At 41.3% G+C, this 17271-nt stretch overlaps 2 protein-coding genes and 1 pseudogene across 7 annotated transcripts; all 3 read left to right on the top strand.

The window, feature by feature from the left end:
• On the top strand, nucleotides 1–5843 carry LOC146976921 (protein NLRC3-like; annotated as a pseudogene). The gene is made up of 5 exons (XR_015037306.1): nucleotides 1–274; nucleotides 1244–3021; nucleotides 3106–3279; nucleotides 3381–3554; nucleotides 5615–5843. The product of XR_015037306.1 is annotated as a protein NLRC3-like (transcript).
• Nucleotides 5844–6765: 922 nt separating this feature from the next.
• LOC146976920 (uncharacterized) lies at nucleotides 6766–8038 on the top strand. The gene has a single exon (XM_085794308.1). The coding sequence runs from the start codon at nucleotides 6947–6949 to the stop codon at nucleotides 8036–8038; it is 1092 nt and encodes a 363-aa protein (XP_085650434.1). The 5' UTR covers nucleotides 6766–6946.
• A 2583-nt stretch (nucleotides 8039–10621) lies between these two features.
• On the top strand, nucleotides 10622–17165 carry capslb (calcyphosine-like b). Of its 5 annotated transcripts, XM_085792685.1 has the most exons (6): nucleotides 10633–10908; nucleotides 12018–12156; nucleotides 14884–15061; nucleotides 15145–15354; nucleotides 16328–16363; nucleotides 16961–17131. In XM_085792685.1, exons 2-6 carry the CDS (start codon nucleotides 12020–12022, stop codon nucleotides 17060–17062), a joined length of 663 nt encoding a protein of 220 aa, XP_085648811.1. In that variant the 5' UTR covers nucleotides 10633–10908; nucleotides 12018–12019; the 3' UTR covers nucleotides 17063–17131. The 5 variants fall into 5 exon arrangements, with proteins under 5 accessions (XP_085648808.1, XP_085648810.1, XP_085648811.1 ...); XM_085792682.1 differs by lacking the exon at nucleotides 16328–16363 and having other exon boundaries at nucleotides 10622–10715; nucleotides 16961–17165; XM_085792684.1 differs by lacking the exon at nucleotides 16961–17131 and having other exon boundaries at nucleotides 10622–10715; nucleotides 16328–16454.
• Nucleotides 17166–17271: the final 106 nt, after the last annotated feature.

The following is a 17271-nucleotide window of genomic DNA, read 5'->3' as shown; positions in this document are numbered from 1 at the left end:
ATGGCTGCTAAAGAGGTGATTTTCAAGATTCTGGAAGATTTGACAGACAAAGAGTTTGAAGAGTTCAAGTGGTTCCTGCAGTGTCCAGACACCGTGGACGGCATCTCAATCCCGAAGAGTCACCTGGACAAAGCAAACAGGTTGGAGACAGTGGACAGGATAGTGGAGAAGTACAACCGTCAACAGTCTGTGGAGGTGGTGAAGAGCACATTACAGAAGATCAACAGGAATGATCTGGTGGAGAGGTTGTCCAGCACCAGCACAGGAACACAAGGTAAGATGCAGCTATGTTCATCCATATTTATTATTAGTTGTATGTCTTGTTGAAGTCAAACAAAAAAGCCATCATTTGAGAATCTCTCCACCAAATGCAGATGATCCTGGTTCTTAAAGGACAATTCAACAAAGGACAAATTCAACTCAGGGCTGTATTTTCCTAACATTTTAGGTCTAAAAGAAGGAATCTGTTCAGTTTAATTGCTCCTGTTTTGCGGTAGTTGCGTCTGTCCCCACATCGCCACGTCAGCTGTGAATGGGAGTGGATGTAAGTTCTGCTGCTTAGGCTGTTTACATCCCACAAAGCCGCATTTTTTTTTCCACAGACAGCGTCAGATGGCGGCTCAAACATGCACCCAGAAGTTTATTTACTTCATGCAAGCCGACATGTTTGTTAAACTAGATCTAATTCAAAGTATCGCGGAATCTTGCACGAGACCCAAGTTAACGCACTCGGTGTGTTTACGTGCAGTCAGAAGCTACCGTTCGTGTCATAAACACAGAAATATCAACTCTTGACTTGCTTGAAGTGAACAAACTTCTCGGTGCATGTTTGAGTAGCCATCTGACGCTGTCTTTGGGGGAAAAAATGCGGCTTTGAGGGATGTAAACAGCCTAAGCAGCAGAACTTCAATCCGCTCCCATTCATCGCTGCCGTGGCGATGAGGGGACAGACACAGCTACCGCAAAACAGGAGCAATTAAATTGAAAATCTTCAGATTCCTTCTTTCAGACCTAAAATGTTAGGAATTTGAATTTGCCTGGAACTGTCTTTTAAGTAGATTTGCTGGCGCTAACCAGTTTTCAGTAGGCCTATCACACTTTGTCAGGCTTAGAGACCTCAGATGTGAAGTTTGAACAACAAGAACTTGGATCCTTCCCTTTGTCAACACATTTTAACAGACTATTATGTTTGGATCTCTTTGGTAGAAAAGTAGAAAAGTTGAACTCTCGATGTATGTTCCAGTGCCACAACAAACCATCACATTGTACCAAGAACGGCTCCAGTCGAACCTTAAGGACAGGTTTATGTACATACAAGAAACGTGGACCACGAAGAAGGATGAGAAACCATTGAATGATATTTACACAGCTGTACATCACAGCTGGAGAAGAAACACATATCACTGGTGTGATCAGGCAAATTGAAATGGCATCTGAAAAGTCTGCAGGAATTGAGATCAGCAACATCTTCACACACCCTTCAGGAATAAAAAAGAATATAAGAACAGTGCTGACAATGGGGGAAGTAGGGACTGGTAAATCTTTTCTGATGCATAAATTTGTGTTGGATTGGGCAGAAAAAAGAACCAATCAACATGTACATCTTGTTTTACCACTCACCTTCAGCAAGCTGAATTCACTGGAGGAAGTACAGTATAGTTTGGCTGAACTTATTCACACATGTGTTCCTGAAACTGTAGACATGAAATGGTTTCTTAATGACGTCTTCACAGCATTACAGAGATCAGGAAACTCAAACTTTGACAAGAGTGAATATAAACTCCTGTTTGTCTTGGACGGACTGGATGAGAGCCACCTTCAACTTGACTTCACTGCCAAAGAAAAGCTGCCTCTTAATGGGACAGAGTCCACCTCAGTCAACGTGCTGCTGACCAACCTCATCAGGGGGAAACTGCTTCCCTCTGCTCGCCTCTGGATAACCACTCGACCTGCAGCAGCCAATCAGATCCCTCCTGAGTGTGTTGACGTAGTAACAGAGGTCAGAGGGTTCACTGACCCACAGAAGGAGGAGTACTTCAGGAAGAGGTTCAGAGATGAGGAGCAGGCCAGAGAGATCATCTCCCACATCAAGACCTCACAAGGCCTCCACATCATGTGCCACATCCCAGTCTTCTGCTGGATCACTGCTACAGTTCTGGGGGAGCTGTTGAAAACCAGAGAGGGAGGAGAGCTGCCCAAGACCCTGACTGACATGTACATCCACTTCTTGGACGTTCAGATCAGACACATAAAACCAAAGTATGGCTCAAAGGACACCATTCAGTACATCAAGAAACTCTCAGAACTGGCTTTTAACCAAATGATAAAAGGCAGTATGGTCTTCTGTGAAGAGGACCTGGAAGATGGCAACAATTACTTAAATGGAAAGTTTGTGTATTCAGGGTTGTTCTCACAGATTTTTAAAGAGGAGCATCAGATGAAGAAGGGCAAGAACAAGGTCTTCGGATTTGTCCATCAGACTGTGGTGGAGTTTCTCGCTGCTCTGTTTGTGGTCTGGTCGACCATGGAAAAACATTCTGTCCAAAGTTCATTGATCAGTCAACCACGTCTAAAGGAAATCTACAGGACCGCTATTAACGAGGCCTTACAGAGTGGACACCAGGACCTGTTCCTTCGCTTCCTCCTGGGTCTTTCACTACAGGCCAGTCAGACTCTTTTACACGACCTGATATCGCAGACAGGAAGTGCCACACGATCCAGTCAACCAATAGCAAAGTATGTGAAAATGAAGACAAGGGAAATTTCATCTCCAGAGAGAAGCATCAACCTGTTCCACTGTCTGACTGAGTTGAAGGATGGTTCTGCAGTGGAGCAGATCCAACAGTCCCTGAGATCAGGACGTCTCTCCACAGATGAACTGTCTCCTGCTCAGAGGTCTGCTCTGGTCTTCACCTTACTGTCATCAGGAGATCTGGACGAGTTTGACCTGAAGAAATACTCTGCTTCAGAGGAGGTTCTTCTGATGCTGCGGCTAGTGGTTGAAGCCTCCAAGAAAGCTCTGTAAGTGAACTAAGGCTGTTGTGATTAGTTTACCAGGGAAAAAACTGAAAACCTCACATTTTCTTTTCACTAACTCTCCTTCAGATTGAACAGCTGTAACCTCTCAGAGAGAAGCTGTGGAGCTCTGACCTCAGTCCTCAGCTCCCAGTCCTCTAGTCTCAGAGACCTGGACCTGAGTAACAACAACCTGCAGGACTCAGGATTGAAGCAGCTGTCTGGTGGACTGAAGAGTCCACACTGTAGACTGGAGACTCTGTGGTGAGGATCCAGTTGATTATAACGTAATTAATATTGAACCGTGAATATCAAATTGGATTTTGGAAAGTAGTGTTGTTGTTGTGTCTTCCTGTTTGAACAAGGTTGACAGGCTGTAACCTCTCAGAGAGAAGCTGTGGAGCTCTGTCCTCAGTCCTCAGCTCCCAGTCCTCTAGTCTCAGAGACCTGGACCTGAGTAACAACAACCTGCAGGACTCAGGATTGAAGCAGCTGTCTGGTGGACTGGAGAGTCCACACTGTAGACTGGAGACTCTCAGGTGAGGATCCTGTTAATTGTAAAGTCTGTGCGTGAATATTGATATGTTTTCTCTGGTTGTTATTAGTACGGTACACATTAAGGGATAGTTCAACATTTTTGGCATATTGCCATAATCACTATAGTCATAGCAGTAGGTTAATTACCTATAATTGTCGGTGCAAGCTGTTTTTAGAACAACAGAGCAGAGCCATGAGCTGCTCAGAGCTACACTTTGGAGGCTCAAGGGATTTCTTGATTTCCCTCATCAAACTCATCAAATACACAATCCAACAACTCCAAAACGCTCTGGTGGACAAGTTGTGACCTGCACATTCACCACGCTATGAGATAATAACAGAACGTTATCAGGTGGAGTTGTTTTAGAGGTAAATACAGAGACTGTTTTATGAAAAACTGCCCCTGAAGGCAACACGCATCAGTGGTTTTGCATGAATTTACCTCGAAAACAACTCTTTCTCATAACGTTACATTATTACATAGTGTGGTGAATGTGCAGGTCACAACTTGTCCACCAGAGCGTTTTGGAGTTGTTGGATTGTGTATTTGATGAGTTTGATGAGGGAAACCAAGAAATCCCATGAGCCTCCGTAGCGTAGCTCTGAGCACGCAGAAGCACTTTTCTATGTAGAAGCACTTTTCTATTTCTACTCCTATGACTTTGACCATGTATTTTGATTATGTTGTCTTTTATTTTTGTGATTTGTGTGTCATGATGTCTGTGTGCGGCTGTTTTTTGTACTGGGATTGCTGAGTGCCTGTCTGCACAACAAATTTACCAGCTGGTATTAATAAAGAAACCTTGACCTTGACCTTGAGCAGCTCACGGCTCTGCTCCGCTGTTCTAAAAATAGCTTGCACCGACAATTACAAGGTAACAAACCTACTGCTATGACTATAGGGATTATGACAATTGGCAAGTTTTCCAAAATGTTGAAATATCCCTTTAAAGGTAGATTCTGGAGTAGGGATGTCACGATTATACATTGTCTTGGTACAATTATTGTCAGAGAAATCATCACGGTGTTACGATTATCACGATTATTATGCATTTATTAATTTCACAACACTATGAATGTGTAAAATCAAATACAGTTAAAATATAATTACATACTCATTGTTTACACAAAATCTATTTCAAGTATTTGTTATGTCATATAATATATAACCAATTATTAATCATCCAGAAGAAGTGTTTGAAATATTCAGGTCATAAATTGTTATTTATACCAAGTGTTTACGTTTTGTGTTTTGTTTTTGTTATTTTTTTAATTACAAATGACAAGCTAACATTTAAATTCCTACCAATTCAATGTTATGTACCTTCATTTTGGCGCACATCTACCGATACGGTTCCAACATCATCTTTTTCAGAAAGTGATGGTATTTAGGAATCTTTACAATTAATTAATAGTGGCGTTTAATACCACGATTAATTGTGAAAACAAATAATTTTGACATCCCTAGTCTGGAGTTTTTTGCCCAAAAATAAACTTTAGACTTATCCAAATGAAATCTGTCTTAATCATCACCCATGGGCTTCTAGTCCTGTGTGGTGGTGACTGTATCTGCAGAGTCCCCTCCCCCTGCCTTTATATTGGTCTTTTGCTTTGTTTTGATGTGCATGGGGATGCTTCTTGGTGGAGAATTGTGTTTTCTCTCCAGCCAATGACAGAGCTCAGGTGAAGCTCTCTGCAGAGAAAGCAAAACTCACAGAGTAGGAGGGCTGCTAGCCCCACTAGCTGTCTCGGATGCTAACGAGTTCTAGCACGCCTGTCTTCCTCAGCAGCAACAGTTGTCAGGACTGCAAAGAAATACAGCCCAAGTGAAGCGCCGCAGCCGCAGACCGATACCCGGCGTTTTTTTTTTTCTTTTTTCAGTCCCGACAACTGCTGCTGCTGTCAGGGGCAGGAGGCTGCACAGTTGAGGCCGAGAGGGGCCTAGTTTGAATGTTTTGTTACAACGAACTAACCTCCAGACTCGACCTTTAACTCTTGTATGAATGATCTAATTAGATTTTGGAATGTAACATGTGTTGTTGTGTCTTCCTGTATGAACAAGGTTGACAGGCTGTAACCTCACTGAGAGAAGCTGTGAAGCTCTGTCCTCAGTCCTCAGCTCCCAGTCCTCTAGTCTGAGAGACCTGGACCTGAGTAACAACAGGAGGCTGTTAGGACTGAAGCTGCGTCGACAAAATCCTCTGGTGACTGTCAGGTGATCAACCACTCACACTAGTCCACTCACATGGTTTGAGTTACTTTAGTAGTATATTAGTGTGTAAATATAAACAGTACTTTCACTCAAATCACATAATGGTAACAGATGGAATTCTTCCAAAAACAGGTACAAATAGCACACACATACCAAAAAATATAATACTGGGCGCTGGACCAAAGGGTAAATATGAGATGAAGAATAGAGTCCACACACCAGAAGCTGCTCCTTGAAAATGTATCCATCAAACAATAATGGCAGGTGCCCGAAACATCACATTTATTAAATTAATTATTAACCCATGGGGGCACAAAATAACTCACAGGCAGGAACAAAAGGGCAATACTGAACACGAACATGGTGGTGAACTCAGATGAATTAACAAAATACTGAGGTTACAATACAAGTACATGACAAGACACAGGTGAGGCACATGAGGTAATCACAGGAGGGCGACCACAGGAAGACCAGACATGGGGGATTTCATAATAAAAGAGGACAAACAGAAACCAAGACATAGGTAAACCTCAACTGACACTCTACTGACGTCCTCAGATGTCGACCTAGAGACCTTTGCCCCATGTGGCCTCTTGTGTCTCTTTTATTACTTCTGACTACTCAGGAGCTCTATAATTGAGGTCTATAATAGATGTAGATGTATCAACAGCCAACAATAAAATAATAAACTTTAGTCATATAGCAATCTCCTCAGTTCACCCAAACAGACATTTCTTTAAAGCCAAAGTTAAGTAACTGCAAATTAGGGCTCGGTTATTAATCAAATGTTGTTTTCAAATTTTATTTCGGTTTTCCAACAATTCTCAAAACAAGATTAAATGAGGACAAAGGATCTCATGAACCTCTCAGTCCTCCAGCTGCTTTTCTGTTATGCCAGAATGTTTTGAAGGTGTTTGGTGTTGTCCTTTGTCTTACATTACATGTGACTCACACACTTTGTTTTTCCACAGGATAAATAACGAGATCATCTCCCAGAGTACTTTGATCCATTCAGGATCTCCTACTCAGCACCAGCTGAGACCAAAGGAAGAGGAGATAGGAACTCTGACCAGAAAGACTGTTGGTGAAAGAAATCATAATAAGATAAACAAAACCATCTTATTGGTTGGTGAAACAGGAACAGGAAAATCTACTCTGGTCAACACTCTGGTCAACTACACCATGGGAGTGGAGTTTGAAGACAAAATCTGGTTTGAGATCGTAGAGGACGAGAAGAGAAGTCAGTGTGAGACTCAGACATCAGATGTGGTCGTGTACGAGATCTTTGGTTTTGGAGATCAAACTCTGCCCTTCTCTCTGACCATCATTGATACTCCTGGGTTTGGAAACACCAGAGGAATTGAACATGATGTCATCATCAGTCAGAGATTATTGGACTTGTTCCGCTCAGAAGAAGGAGTTCATGAACTCAGTGCAGTGGGTCTGGTGACGAATGCAGCAGACAATCGACTGAGTGACCGACTGATGTACGTCTTTGATTCAGTGATGTCTCTGTTTGGAAACGACATGGAGAAGAACATCGTCGCTCTGATCACACACTCAGATGGATTTGCACGTAAAAACGCTCTTAAAGCTCTTGATGATGCAGAAATTAAATGTGCCAGAGATGAGAAGAATGAACCTGTTCACTTCCTGTTTGACAACCGACAGACGAAACAGAGAACAGAGATGACAAAGAGGGAGGAGAGATTTCAAAAACATGCATGGGAAATTACACAAGATGGAATGGATGAGTTCACTAAGTTCCTGACAACATCCACACCTCAAAAGCTAAAGATTACAGTTGAAGTGTTGAAATCCCGTATCAGTCTGACGGCCTGTATCCAGAACCTGCAGGAGAGAATCCAACTGATTGAACTGAAACAGACAGAGATCAGACAGATTGAAGAAGCTCAGAAGAAACATGACTTTAAGAAGAGTGACAAGTTCACTGTAGAAGTTAAGAGGTTTAATCCTGCTCACCTGGAAAATCTAAGGAAGGACATGAAAGAGCTGATGGCAGAGAAGACTAAGTGTCTTGAAGAGGCCTACCAACATGTTGTCAGACTGGATGAGATCGCTCTGAATGTTACATCAGTGTCCACTCATGTCGACATGGACTTCCTGATTGAGAAGATGAAGGAGAAAGGAGACACAGAGAAGATCAAGAAACTGGAGGAGATGAAACGTCGCATGGATGGAGGAATCATCATGGCAGGAGTGCGTTATGTGTATGGGAAACTAACAGCAGCATTCAAATGGGGACGTAAGTGAAGGACTTCACTGTGAGCAAATAGACCACAAGGTGATGTGATGACGACTCAGCAGCTGTGATGTTCCTGTAATAACAACAGTAACAAGTATAAATGTGATCACCTCTCTAATGTCTGATATATGACTGAGAAACTGCTGCTGTTTCTGAATGTTCTGCTGTCTTGTTGTTTTTGTTCAATCATCAATGACTTTGTAACGTTACAGAAAAATCATGAGAGATTAATGTCATGATTATGATCACATTATTATTCATTATTTAATCAACATGATATTACAATGTTTAAGTTGTTGTGAAACTAAATAGAAACTCGGTATAAAGGAGTTTAGCCTGGAGGAGGACAAAGTCTCTTTCCTGTGTGTTTGTTCTAGTGTTGAAACTATTTACTGTGTGGACGACAGTAGGATGTGTGGAGGAGGAGGAAGAAGAAGTCTGAAGCTGAGAGAAAGTCTTTACCACATGTTGAATGAAATCACATGAGTCCTGTGTTAGTGACGTTGGTGTGTTAAGTTTCTGTAGAGCTGATGGAGAGACGTCCTCTCCTCTGTGTAATGCTGATGATAACTCCTGATTCTATTCAATAAATATCTATCAATGATGAACATTGTGTCTGTTGGTGTTTGACTCCCAGCTCTCATCTACACCAGACAACAACTGATTAAATAGTTTAACAGCACTTTTTATTGAAGGTAAAAGTGTTTTATACATCACTATGATGATTCATTTTTCTGAAAAGTCATGCAACAGTTGTTTCCATTGAGAAGTCACCAGTTGGTTGTGGCAGTAACTTCACACATCACTAAACCTTCATCTTATTGAGAAAACACACGATAACACTTTTATTTATTTTTTTATAAATTAATAAATGCTGCAGAGTTGCAGGACAGCTGTCGACAGTTTGCTGCTGTTAAAGTTAAAACAGGCATCATCTGTGTCTGTGGAGCTGAACACATTTCAAAGTAACTTCAGTATAAACTGCTGGATATTAAAATGACCAGTTCAGTGTTGGTGGATTCAGTTAAACTCAGTAAACTGTGATGTTTCTGCTGCTGGAGGTCGACGTCACTTCGACACTCACATCCAACTTCCATAAAGCTTCATGAAGATTCACATCATCTGTCATTTTCCCATCAGAACTCATGTTCAATCCCAGCTTCATCACCAACTCTCATCCATTGTGTATCTGCTGGTTTGTGTAGTGAGCACTAGGTGGAGCCAACACTACAGGACTGAAGGCTGATGCTGTGTGGACTGAGCTCACTCTACTGAACTCAGGTCAGCTTCACTTTGTTCAGGAAACAGCTCTGCTCACACTCGTCAACCTGCTGTGACTGAAAACTCAACCCAACTTAAATTTGATTTACATAGCACATTTAAAAACAACCTCATTGTGCTGCACAACATAAATACAATCCAGTAAAACCACAACATTTCATGTTTCGATATATTTTAGTCTCCATAACAAAGGAGTGGGTTTCAATGATTATGAGTCATAGATAATGAAAATCAAGTATTTCACAGTATTTTTATATTTTTACTGCTTAAAACAAAAAGATCATCAATTTGTGTAGGACTGAAGTTGGTTGGCTGTGCTCACTGTTATTGACAAATGATAGAAAACTCAACAATAATGTGATCTTTTTACAAATTTGATGAGAGTATTGTTAGATGGACACCTGTTGTAATCATGCTCCATCACTGTGAACTCTATTATATACAGGCCTAATAAATAAAATAATGCATGTTAATGTCACTGAGTGGGTTAATTTACACTATGATGACCTCATCATTCTCAGTCAGAGGTAAGAGCAACTGGACTCTGTTTCCCATGAGGCTCAGCGCCACTCATCTTTTTTTTTTCCAATGAATCTTTATTGACAGAAATAGAATCAATACAAAGGCAGTTATTATTAATGTACCTTCAAACAAACAAATTGAAAAACAGCCAGGGGGTAGGCTATTAAATAAATACAGATAATAAAAAGCACAAATTAAATGTTTTCAAAGCTTTCTTATTATTCTTCTTTCTTATTATTACTTTGCATTTACGGTTCCATTTCCCTTTGGAATGCCACAAAACAGGGTTTAGAGTGACAAAATTTAGCTTTGTGTATGTGATATCATATTTCCCTAATATTATTATCAAATTTATGACATACAGTTCTTTATGTTTCTTACTTGACACCGTGGACACCAAAAAGTAGCCTATATTGTTCCAAAGTAAAGAAAAATCTGAGTCAATCTTCAATGTGATGTAACGCATTACTTTTTTTTTTCCAGAAGTTGGCAGTAGAGTGACAGTGCCAAAACAGGTGCAACACAGTTTCAGGCTCAGACTCACACAGAGAACAATTCACACATAAATCTTTCTTAAATTCTAACAAATAATGTTTGGCAGGGTAATATCTATGAATTAATTTGTAAGATACTTCTCTCACTTCATTTGTAATTAGGTATTTGTATAGGAGGTTCGGTTCCATATATGAATCCAGACAACACAGCGCCACTCACCTGTTCACTTCCTGTGTGTGTTTCAGAGTAAAAGCCTCGTCACTCGTCAGCTCAGCCAATCACAGCAGAGAGCGGCAGGTCACCATGGTAACTAAGGACCGTTTGGGGAAGAGCAGCCTCGGTGTCGGACGTCGAGCGGAGATAAATAGATAAAAACAAACCAGCTCGGTGAGTTCCCGCCGCTGTAACACATCATCATCATCATAATCATCATCGGTCACGGTTTGTGAACGTGAACGCGCCCGTGTCCGCGTGCTCGTGTCCCACCGCGGCTCCGTCCGTTCACTTTCTGCGGTTGTTCAGCTTCTTCTGCTGCTTCCGGTTTCCGGGTGGAGGAACAAACACGAGTCAAAGCTGAACTGTTGTGAGTGAAGAGAGAGAGAGACTTTTACTGTGACAGGAAGACAAGTTAATGTTCAAACATTTACATTTACATTTATTTAAAGCAGCTTCATGGTCACTGACAGCAGCAGGTAACACACACACAGACACACACACACCTGCTGTTGTCAAGGCAACGTGAAACAGAGAGCAGTCCCATTAGTGTGGTGGTCACTGTGACGTCACAAAACAAAATGATGAAATGATGACAGTTTGCATCCAAACATCTCCATCAGCTAAACTAAACCATTTAGGAACTGGAGATGTATATAAACATAAAGTGGAACATCAAGTCACAAACAAAATAAAGGAAGTTTCATTCAAGATTATACATTTAATTTACCCTGTTAATCAGGACATCTCCAGATTTAAAGATGTTTATGTGAACTGTACTTTATGTAATAGCAGGAGGTGGAAAATATTTGTCAGCTTTTTTTTATGAATGTTGTTATATTACAGTAACTTGTTCTGGGTAGAAATTGGCATTTATTTGAAACTTTAACAGGTGTAAAGCTTAAACTTAAAAAAGAAGAAGATATGATTCTCCTATATGATGAGAAAAGGCTTAAGAGCAAGGGAAAAAGTGTTGTTAAATCTTTCAATTTTGTACGGGAAATACTATATTTACAAATGTAAATGGTAACAAAAAAGAAAACATAGGGTTCAGGAATTTTAAATAGAAATCCACCACTGCATTCAAACCCTACACGGTATGAAAGACAGAAGATTTATAAATCACTAAAAACCTCTGTATGGTTATTTTAAAAGATAATCCGTACGCTATATATGCATAAATTTAGTTTGGATCTTTGGTTTTGGTTATGTTTTTTGTTTTTTGCCTTTTTTGGTTTGGTTTATAAAAAAGACAGTTTGTATCCAAAAAAGTCAAGGTCAACTTCACTATGACATCATCATTCCTGTGAGGTTTTAGTTTCATTAGAAGCTGTTTGTAGTGTCACCCGCGACCGCATGACACAGTCAAGTTCTTCTTCTCCTGACGTTTAGTGAAGTGGACTTTAAAACAAAAAAAAACGTAATGATGTCACAGAGAAAATGTCTGAATAACTCACTTCCTGTATGATGTGTTAGAGATGGCGGGAACGTCACGACACGATCGAGAGATGGCGATAAACGCCAAGCGACAGCTCTCTGGCTGCTCGGACCCTGTGGAGAGACTCAGGCTGCAGTGTTTGGCCCGAGGCTCGTCAGGGATCAAAGGTCTGGGCAGGTGAGCTGCTGTCACCTCTGTGTGTGTGTGTGTGTGTGTGTGTGTGTGTGTGTGTGTGTGTGTGTGTGTGTGTGTTTGTGTTTGTGTGTATCATTCATTTCAATCATTGTTCAAATCCAACATTTCATTAATCATCATCTTCACAAAGCCAAACATCAGGAGAAACGATGTCTGTGCAGCGTTTTGTTTCAACAATGGTTTCTGTTTTCAACAAATAGGTGAGGCCGGGGAGGGTTGTAACATCGGTCAGTTATAAAATTTCAAATTTCTCCAGTCAGAAACAAGTTATAAATCATCTGATTCACTCTGTTTGTGCTCAGTTTAATTACAATTATGTAAAAAGTAATTTAAAGTGTTGGATAATATCAAGATTGTTGTCATAAGGCACACATACAAATAACTCGGGAGTGAATTGCAACATTTCACTTCTTGTGTTTTAGACTAAACCATGCATTTTCTGTCTGTTGCAGAGATAACAGCTACGTCATTTAATAGCAGACACATGTAACTATAGTTTGTATCTCATTTTGAACAAATGGGCTTAAAACATAAAGACAAAAGTGTCAAAAATGTTACAACCATCCCCGGTCTCCCTAATGTGAGTGTTTTTATTCAGTGGTATTTATTATTGCAACATAAAATCCCATGTTCGTCATCTAGTGTTGTTCATTAAACACCTGCTGTAAATGTCACCAAGTCAACACAAGGTGGCGCCACCTGCTGATTAAACACCTGCTGACGTTTAGATCTGTGTTTACATAACTGTGAGGGGGACGAGTTACAACCTGAGTGGTTTCTATATGAAACATGTTGGTATCAGAGGTCTTTCATTTTCCCTCCACATGAAGTAGGCCTACTTTTACTTTGTGGGATTTTTCGTTCAAGACTTTTATTTTGTAGGATTTCTCTTTTAGGACTTTTACTTTGTGGGATTTCTCGTTCAGGACTTTTATTTTGTAGGATTTCTCTTTCAGGGCTTTACGCTGTAGAATTTCTCTTTCAGGACTTTTACTTTGTAGGATTTCTCTGTCAAGACTTTTACTTTGTAGGATTTATCGTTGAGGATTTTTACTTTGTGAGATTCCTTATGCAGGACTTTTACTTTGTTAAAACCTGTTATTGAGATGAGCCGTGATTGAACACGACTGCACACACTGATTTTATAGCTAAATAAAGGTCGACCTATTCATGTGAAGTTTAAATGAAGCAGTAAAACTGTCAAACATGATAAAGTTAGTAATGAAATAATAATTTAGTGAAGTTAAATGAACGTTAACTCATCAACATGGAGCCTGAGGGAGAGATGATGAACCTCATGTTTAGAGTGAAACTGAAAGTCTGTGTGTACGTACGTGTGTGTGCATGTGTATGTGTGTGTATATACATGTATATATAGTACACTACATGTAGTAGATGTGGAGCGTGTGCTGCTGTGGCTCGATGTGCTGAGGTGTTTTCCTGTGGTGGATCGGCTCTGCTGCTCTCGAGCTGCTGCTGCGGCTGCAGGATGTTGTGATGTGTTTGGTTTGTTGTCTCTCCGTCGTGTTGTCGTTGCTGCGCCTGTGGTTTTGTTGCTGTAGCTGCAGGTTCCCACACAGATCCTGTGTCTCATTAACACTCCCGCTGCACATCGTTAATATTTCCACCTAATGACGCCGACTCGTTGGTCTGACGGCTCGTTACACCTGAAACTGTTTAAAACAAGACGCGTCATCATGACATCGACACAATCTACTTCCTGCTTCGTATTCATCGTCATGTAACTATAGCTGTGCTCGAAATCATCCACTCACTCACTCACTCCCTATCCACTACATCGTGTATATGATGGAGTGCACTGCGACGGGAGGAGAATTCAGACATGTATCAGTCCGACCGCCCAAAAGTCCGACAGCTCATTTCTCCGATTACCCATTAATCCGAGTTATTCTACAGTGTTAACGGGATAGTTCACCCAAAATTGAAATTGCACTCATTATCTACTCACCCTCATGTGGACTAAGGGCTGGGAGAAGTTTCAGAGTCCTCCGTGGCTTCTCTGAGTTACAGGGGGTCTCGGTGTAGCAGTGCATGTCCATATAACGGTTGCAAATGGATACCAACTGTCTTCGTAACAAAAATACGCACCAAAAAACATCCAAATACCTCCATGCTGCTCGTATGTAATGTCCCTCTTGTATTGAAGCCCCGAAATGCGAAATTGTCCCGAAAAAAATTAAATAAGTCTATATTTCAAACTTGTTTGTAGCGGAAGCTCCTCTTCCCAGTTCGTCCAAATTTGACGAACCGGGAAGAGGAGCTTCGAGAAGCTTCCACTACAAAACAAACTTGAAATATTGACTTATTTAATTTTTTTCGGGACAATTTCGCATTTTCGCTTCTTTGTTTCCTGTCTTACATTATTGGACAAACTGATTAATCCAGGTGTGTCTGACATTGTGACACACCTGGATTAATCAGTTTATCCAATAATGTAAGACAGGAAACAAAGGAGCAGCACTAAATTCAGGAAGTAGTGGAGCTGTGCATAGAGCCCATTGTCTCAGCTCTTCTCCTCTGGCAAAACACGACTGCATTGCATTGTGGGATATGGGAGTACAATCGCTTGTTCGCTTGTTTGCGGTGCATTGTGGGTATTTTATAGTGCACTAGTACACAAGTGAATGAAATCAGCCGCAGAGAATCTGTGTGTTTGCTCTTGACCTCTGACCTGCGTGTTGATGTCAGAACCTTCAAAATAATGGACGACGACAGCAACCGCTCGCTGGACTTCAAAGAGTTCCTGAAGGGTCTGAACGACTACGGCGTCCTGATGGAGAAGCAGGAGGCGGCCACGCTGTTCCAGCAGTTCGACCGCGACGGCAGCGGAACCATCGACTTCGAGGAGTTCCTCATCACCCTGAGGGTAAATACACGCAGCAGACGACGGCTGACGGGTGAGACAGGTGAGACAGGTGAGTCCTAACCGCTGTGATCTGGTGTCTGCAGCCGCCCATGTCCAAGGCCAGGAAGGAGGTGGTGATGCAGGCGTTCAGGAAGCTGGACAAGACCGGCGACGGTATCATCACAGTCGAAGACCTGCGGGGGGTTTACAACGCCAAATACCACCCCAAGTATCAGAACGGAGAGTGGACGGAGGATCAGGTGTTCAGGAAGTTCCTGGACAGCTTCGACTCTCCGTACGACAAAGATGGGAAGGTAAAAAAGAAAAAAGTGGGTGGGCTGTTTTCATCAGGTGGTCGTTGGGTGTGAGCTAGTGACGTCACAGTTGGTACGATTATTATCAAAGAAATAATCACGGTACTACGATTATCACGATTATTATGCATTAATTAATTTCACAACACTATGAATGTGTAAAATCAAATATAGTCAAAATATAATTACATTACTCATTGTTTACACAAAATATTTCAAGTATCTATTAATATATGACCAATAATTAGTCCCCAGAATAAATGTTTGAAATATTCAGGTCATAAATTGTTATCTATACCAAATGTTTACATTTATTTAAATCGTTTTTTGTTTTGTTTTGTTGGTTTTTTTTAAATTAAAAATGACACACTAACATTTAAATTCCTATCAATTCAATGTTACATTAGTTAAATGGACCTGTATCTGTGCATTTACCTTTATTTTGTGCACATCTGCCGATACGGTTCCAACGTCATCTTTTTTGGAAAGTAACAGTATTTAGGAATCTTTACAATTAACCCTCCTATTGTCCTCCTGGGTCAAGGAAGGAAGGACAAAGGGAAAGATGGGAGGAAAGAAGGAAGGGGAAAAGGAAGGAAAGATAGGAGGGAACAGATTGGGTCAATTGGGTCAAAAAGGAAGGAAGAAGTAAGGACGAAGGGAGGGAAGGAAGGGAAAAAGAATTGTGGAAAGAAGGAAGGGAAAAAGGAAGGAAAGAAAGATGGAGGGAGGGAACAGATTCGTTCAAGGAAGGAAGAAGGGAAGGAAAGAAAGATGGAGGGATAGGGAACAAATCTGGTCAATTGAATCAAAATAGGAAGGAAGAAGAAGTAAGGACGAAGGAAAGGAAGGAAGGAAGGAAGGAAGGAAGGGAGAAAGGAAGGATGGAGGAAGGGAACAGATTGGGTCAATTTGACTGCTCAGGCCTGAAAAAGCTCCGCCCACCACGACTCACCACTGTCGCTCTCTGAAGGTGACGCAAGAGGAGTTCCTCAACTATTACGCTGGCGTGAGCGCGTCCATCGACACCGACGTCTACTTCATCGTGATGATGACGAACGCCTGGAAACTCTGACCGAGCCGGTCGGGTAAACGCTCGCAATCGTCCGGGTGGCGGCAGAGTTTCCACTGGTTCCTGAACACAACGTCTGGAGATGATGATGATGATGAGCGAGTTGTGTGGTTAATTCAGCATTTATTATTGGAAACGCCTCAAAACGAATCTGGACTCAACAGAACCACACAACACACGTCATCATTCGTCCTTCTGATCAATCAATCAATCAGCCTCAGTCACTGATCACACTACTGATTAATCTATCAGCTTCACTCTCTGTTTCCATCCAATCACGTCTCAGGTTTCTACTTTACCTGTGAGAGCACTGAGCTCACACACATGTAAAGGTAAATGATTCATTAGATGGTTAGTTAACTAGATGATTAATTAGAGGTGTGTTCTGTCTGTCTCAGAGTGTTGGTCTTGAACCGAGCTAAATAATCGTATGAATTAGTTTAGTTTTCGAAGATTAAATTTGTTATTTTCCCATCACATTTCTTGACTCTTTAACATGCGACTGAGCATCACTCTGTCTCCTCTGATTGACAGGTGACGAAAGATGAGTTCATCAACTATTACAGCGGCGTGAGCGCCTCCATCGACAGCGACGTGTACTTCATCCTGATGATGAGAAACGCCTGGAAACTCTGAAGCACAAACATCAAACTGTCCCTGAGTGTTATCATGAGTTGCTCTGCTTGCTTCAGCTTTGTTTTTTGACTGTCCAGTGATTTTTAGATTTTTTAAAGGGATAGTCCAACATTTTGGCAAATTGGCCCATTGCCATAATCCCTATAGTCATAGCAGTAGGTTCGTTGCCTTTAATTGTCGGTGCAAGCTATTTTTAGAACGGCGGAGCA

This window comes from Trachurus japonicus, chromosome 12, assembly GCF_045865225.1.
Source record: "Trachurus japonicus isolate A0001 chromosome 12, Traja_1.0".
Taxonomy (NCBI): Eukaryota; Metazoa; Chordata; class Actinopteri; order Carangiformes; family Carangidae; genus Trachurus; species Trachurus japonicus.
This window is presented reverse-complemented; position numbering and strand designations above follow the sequence as displayed.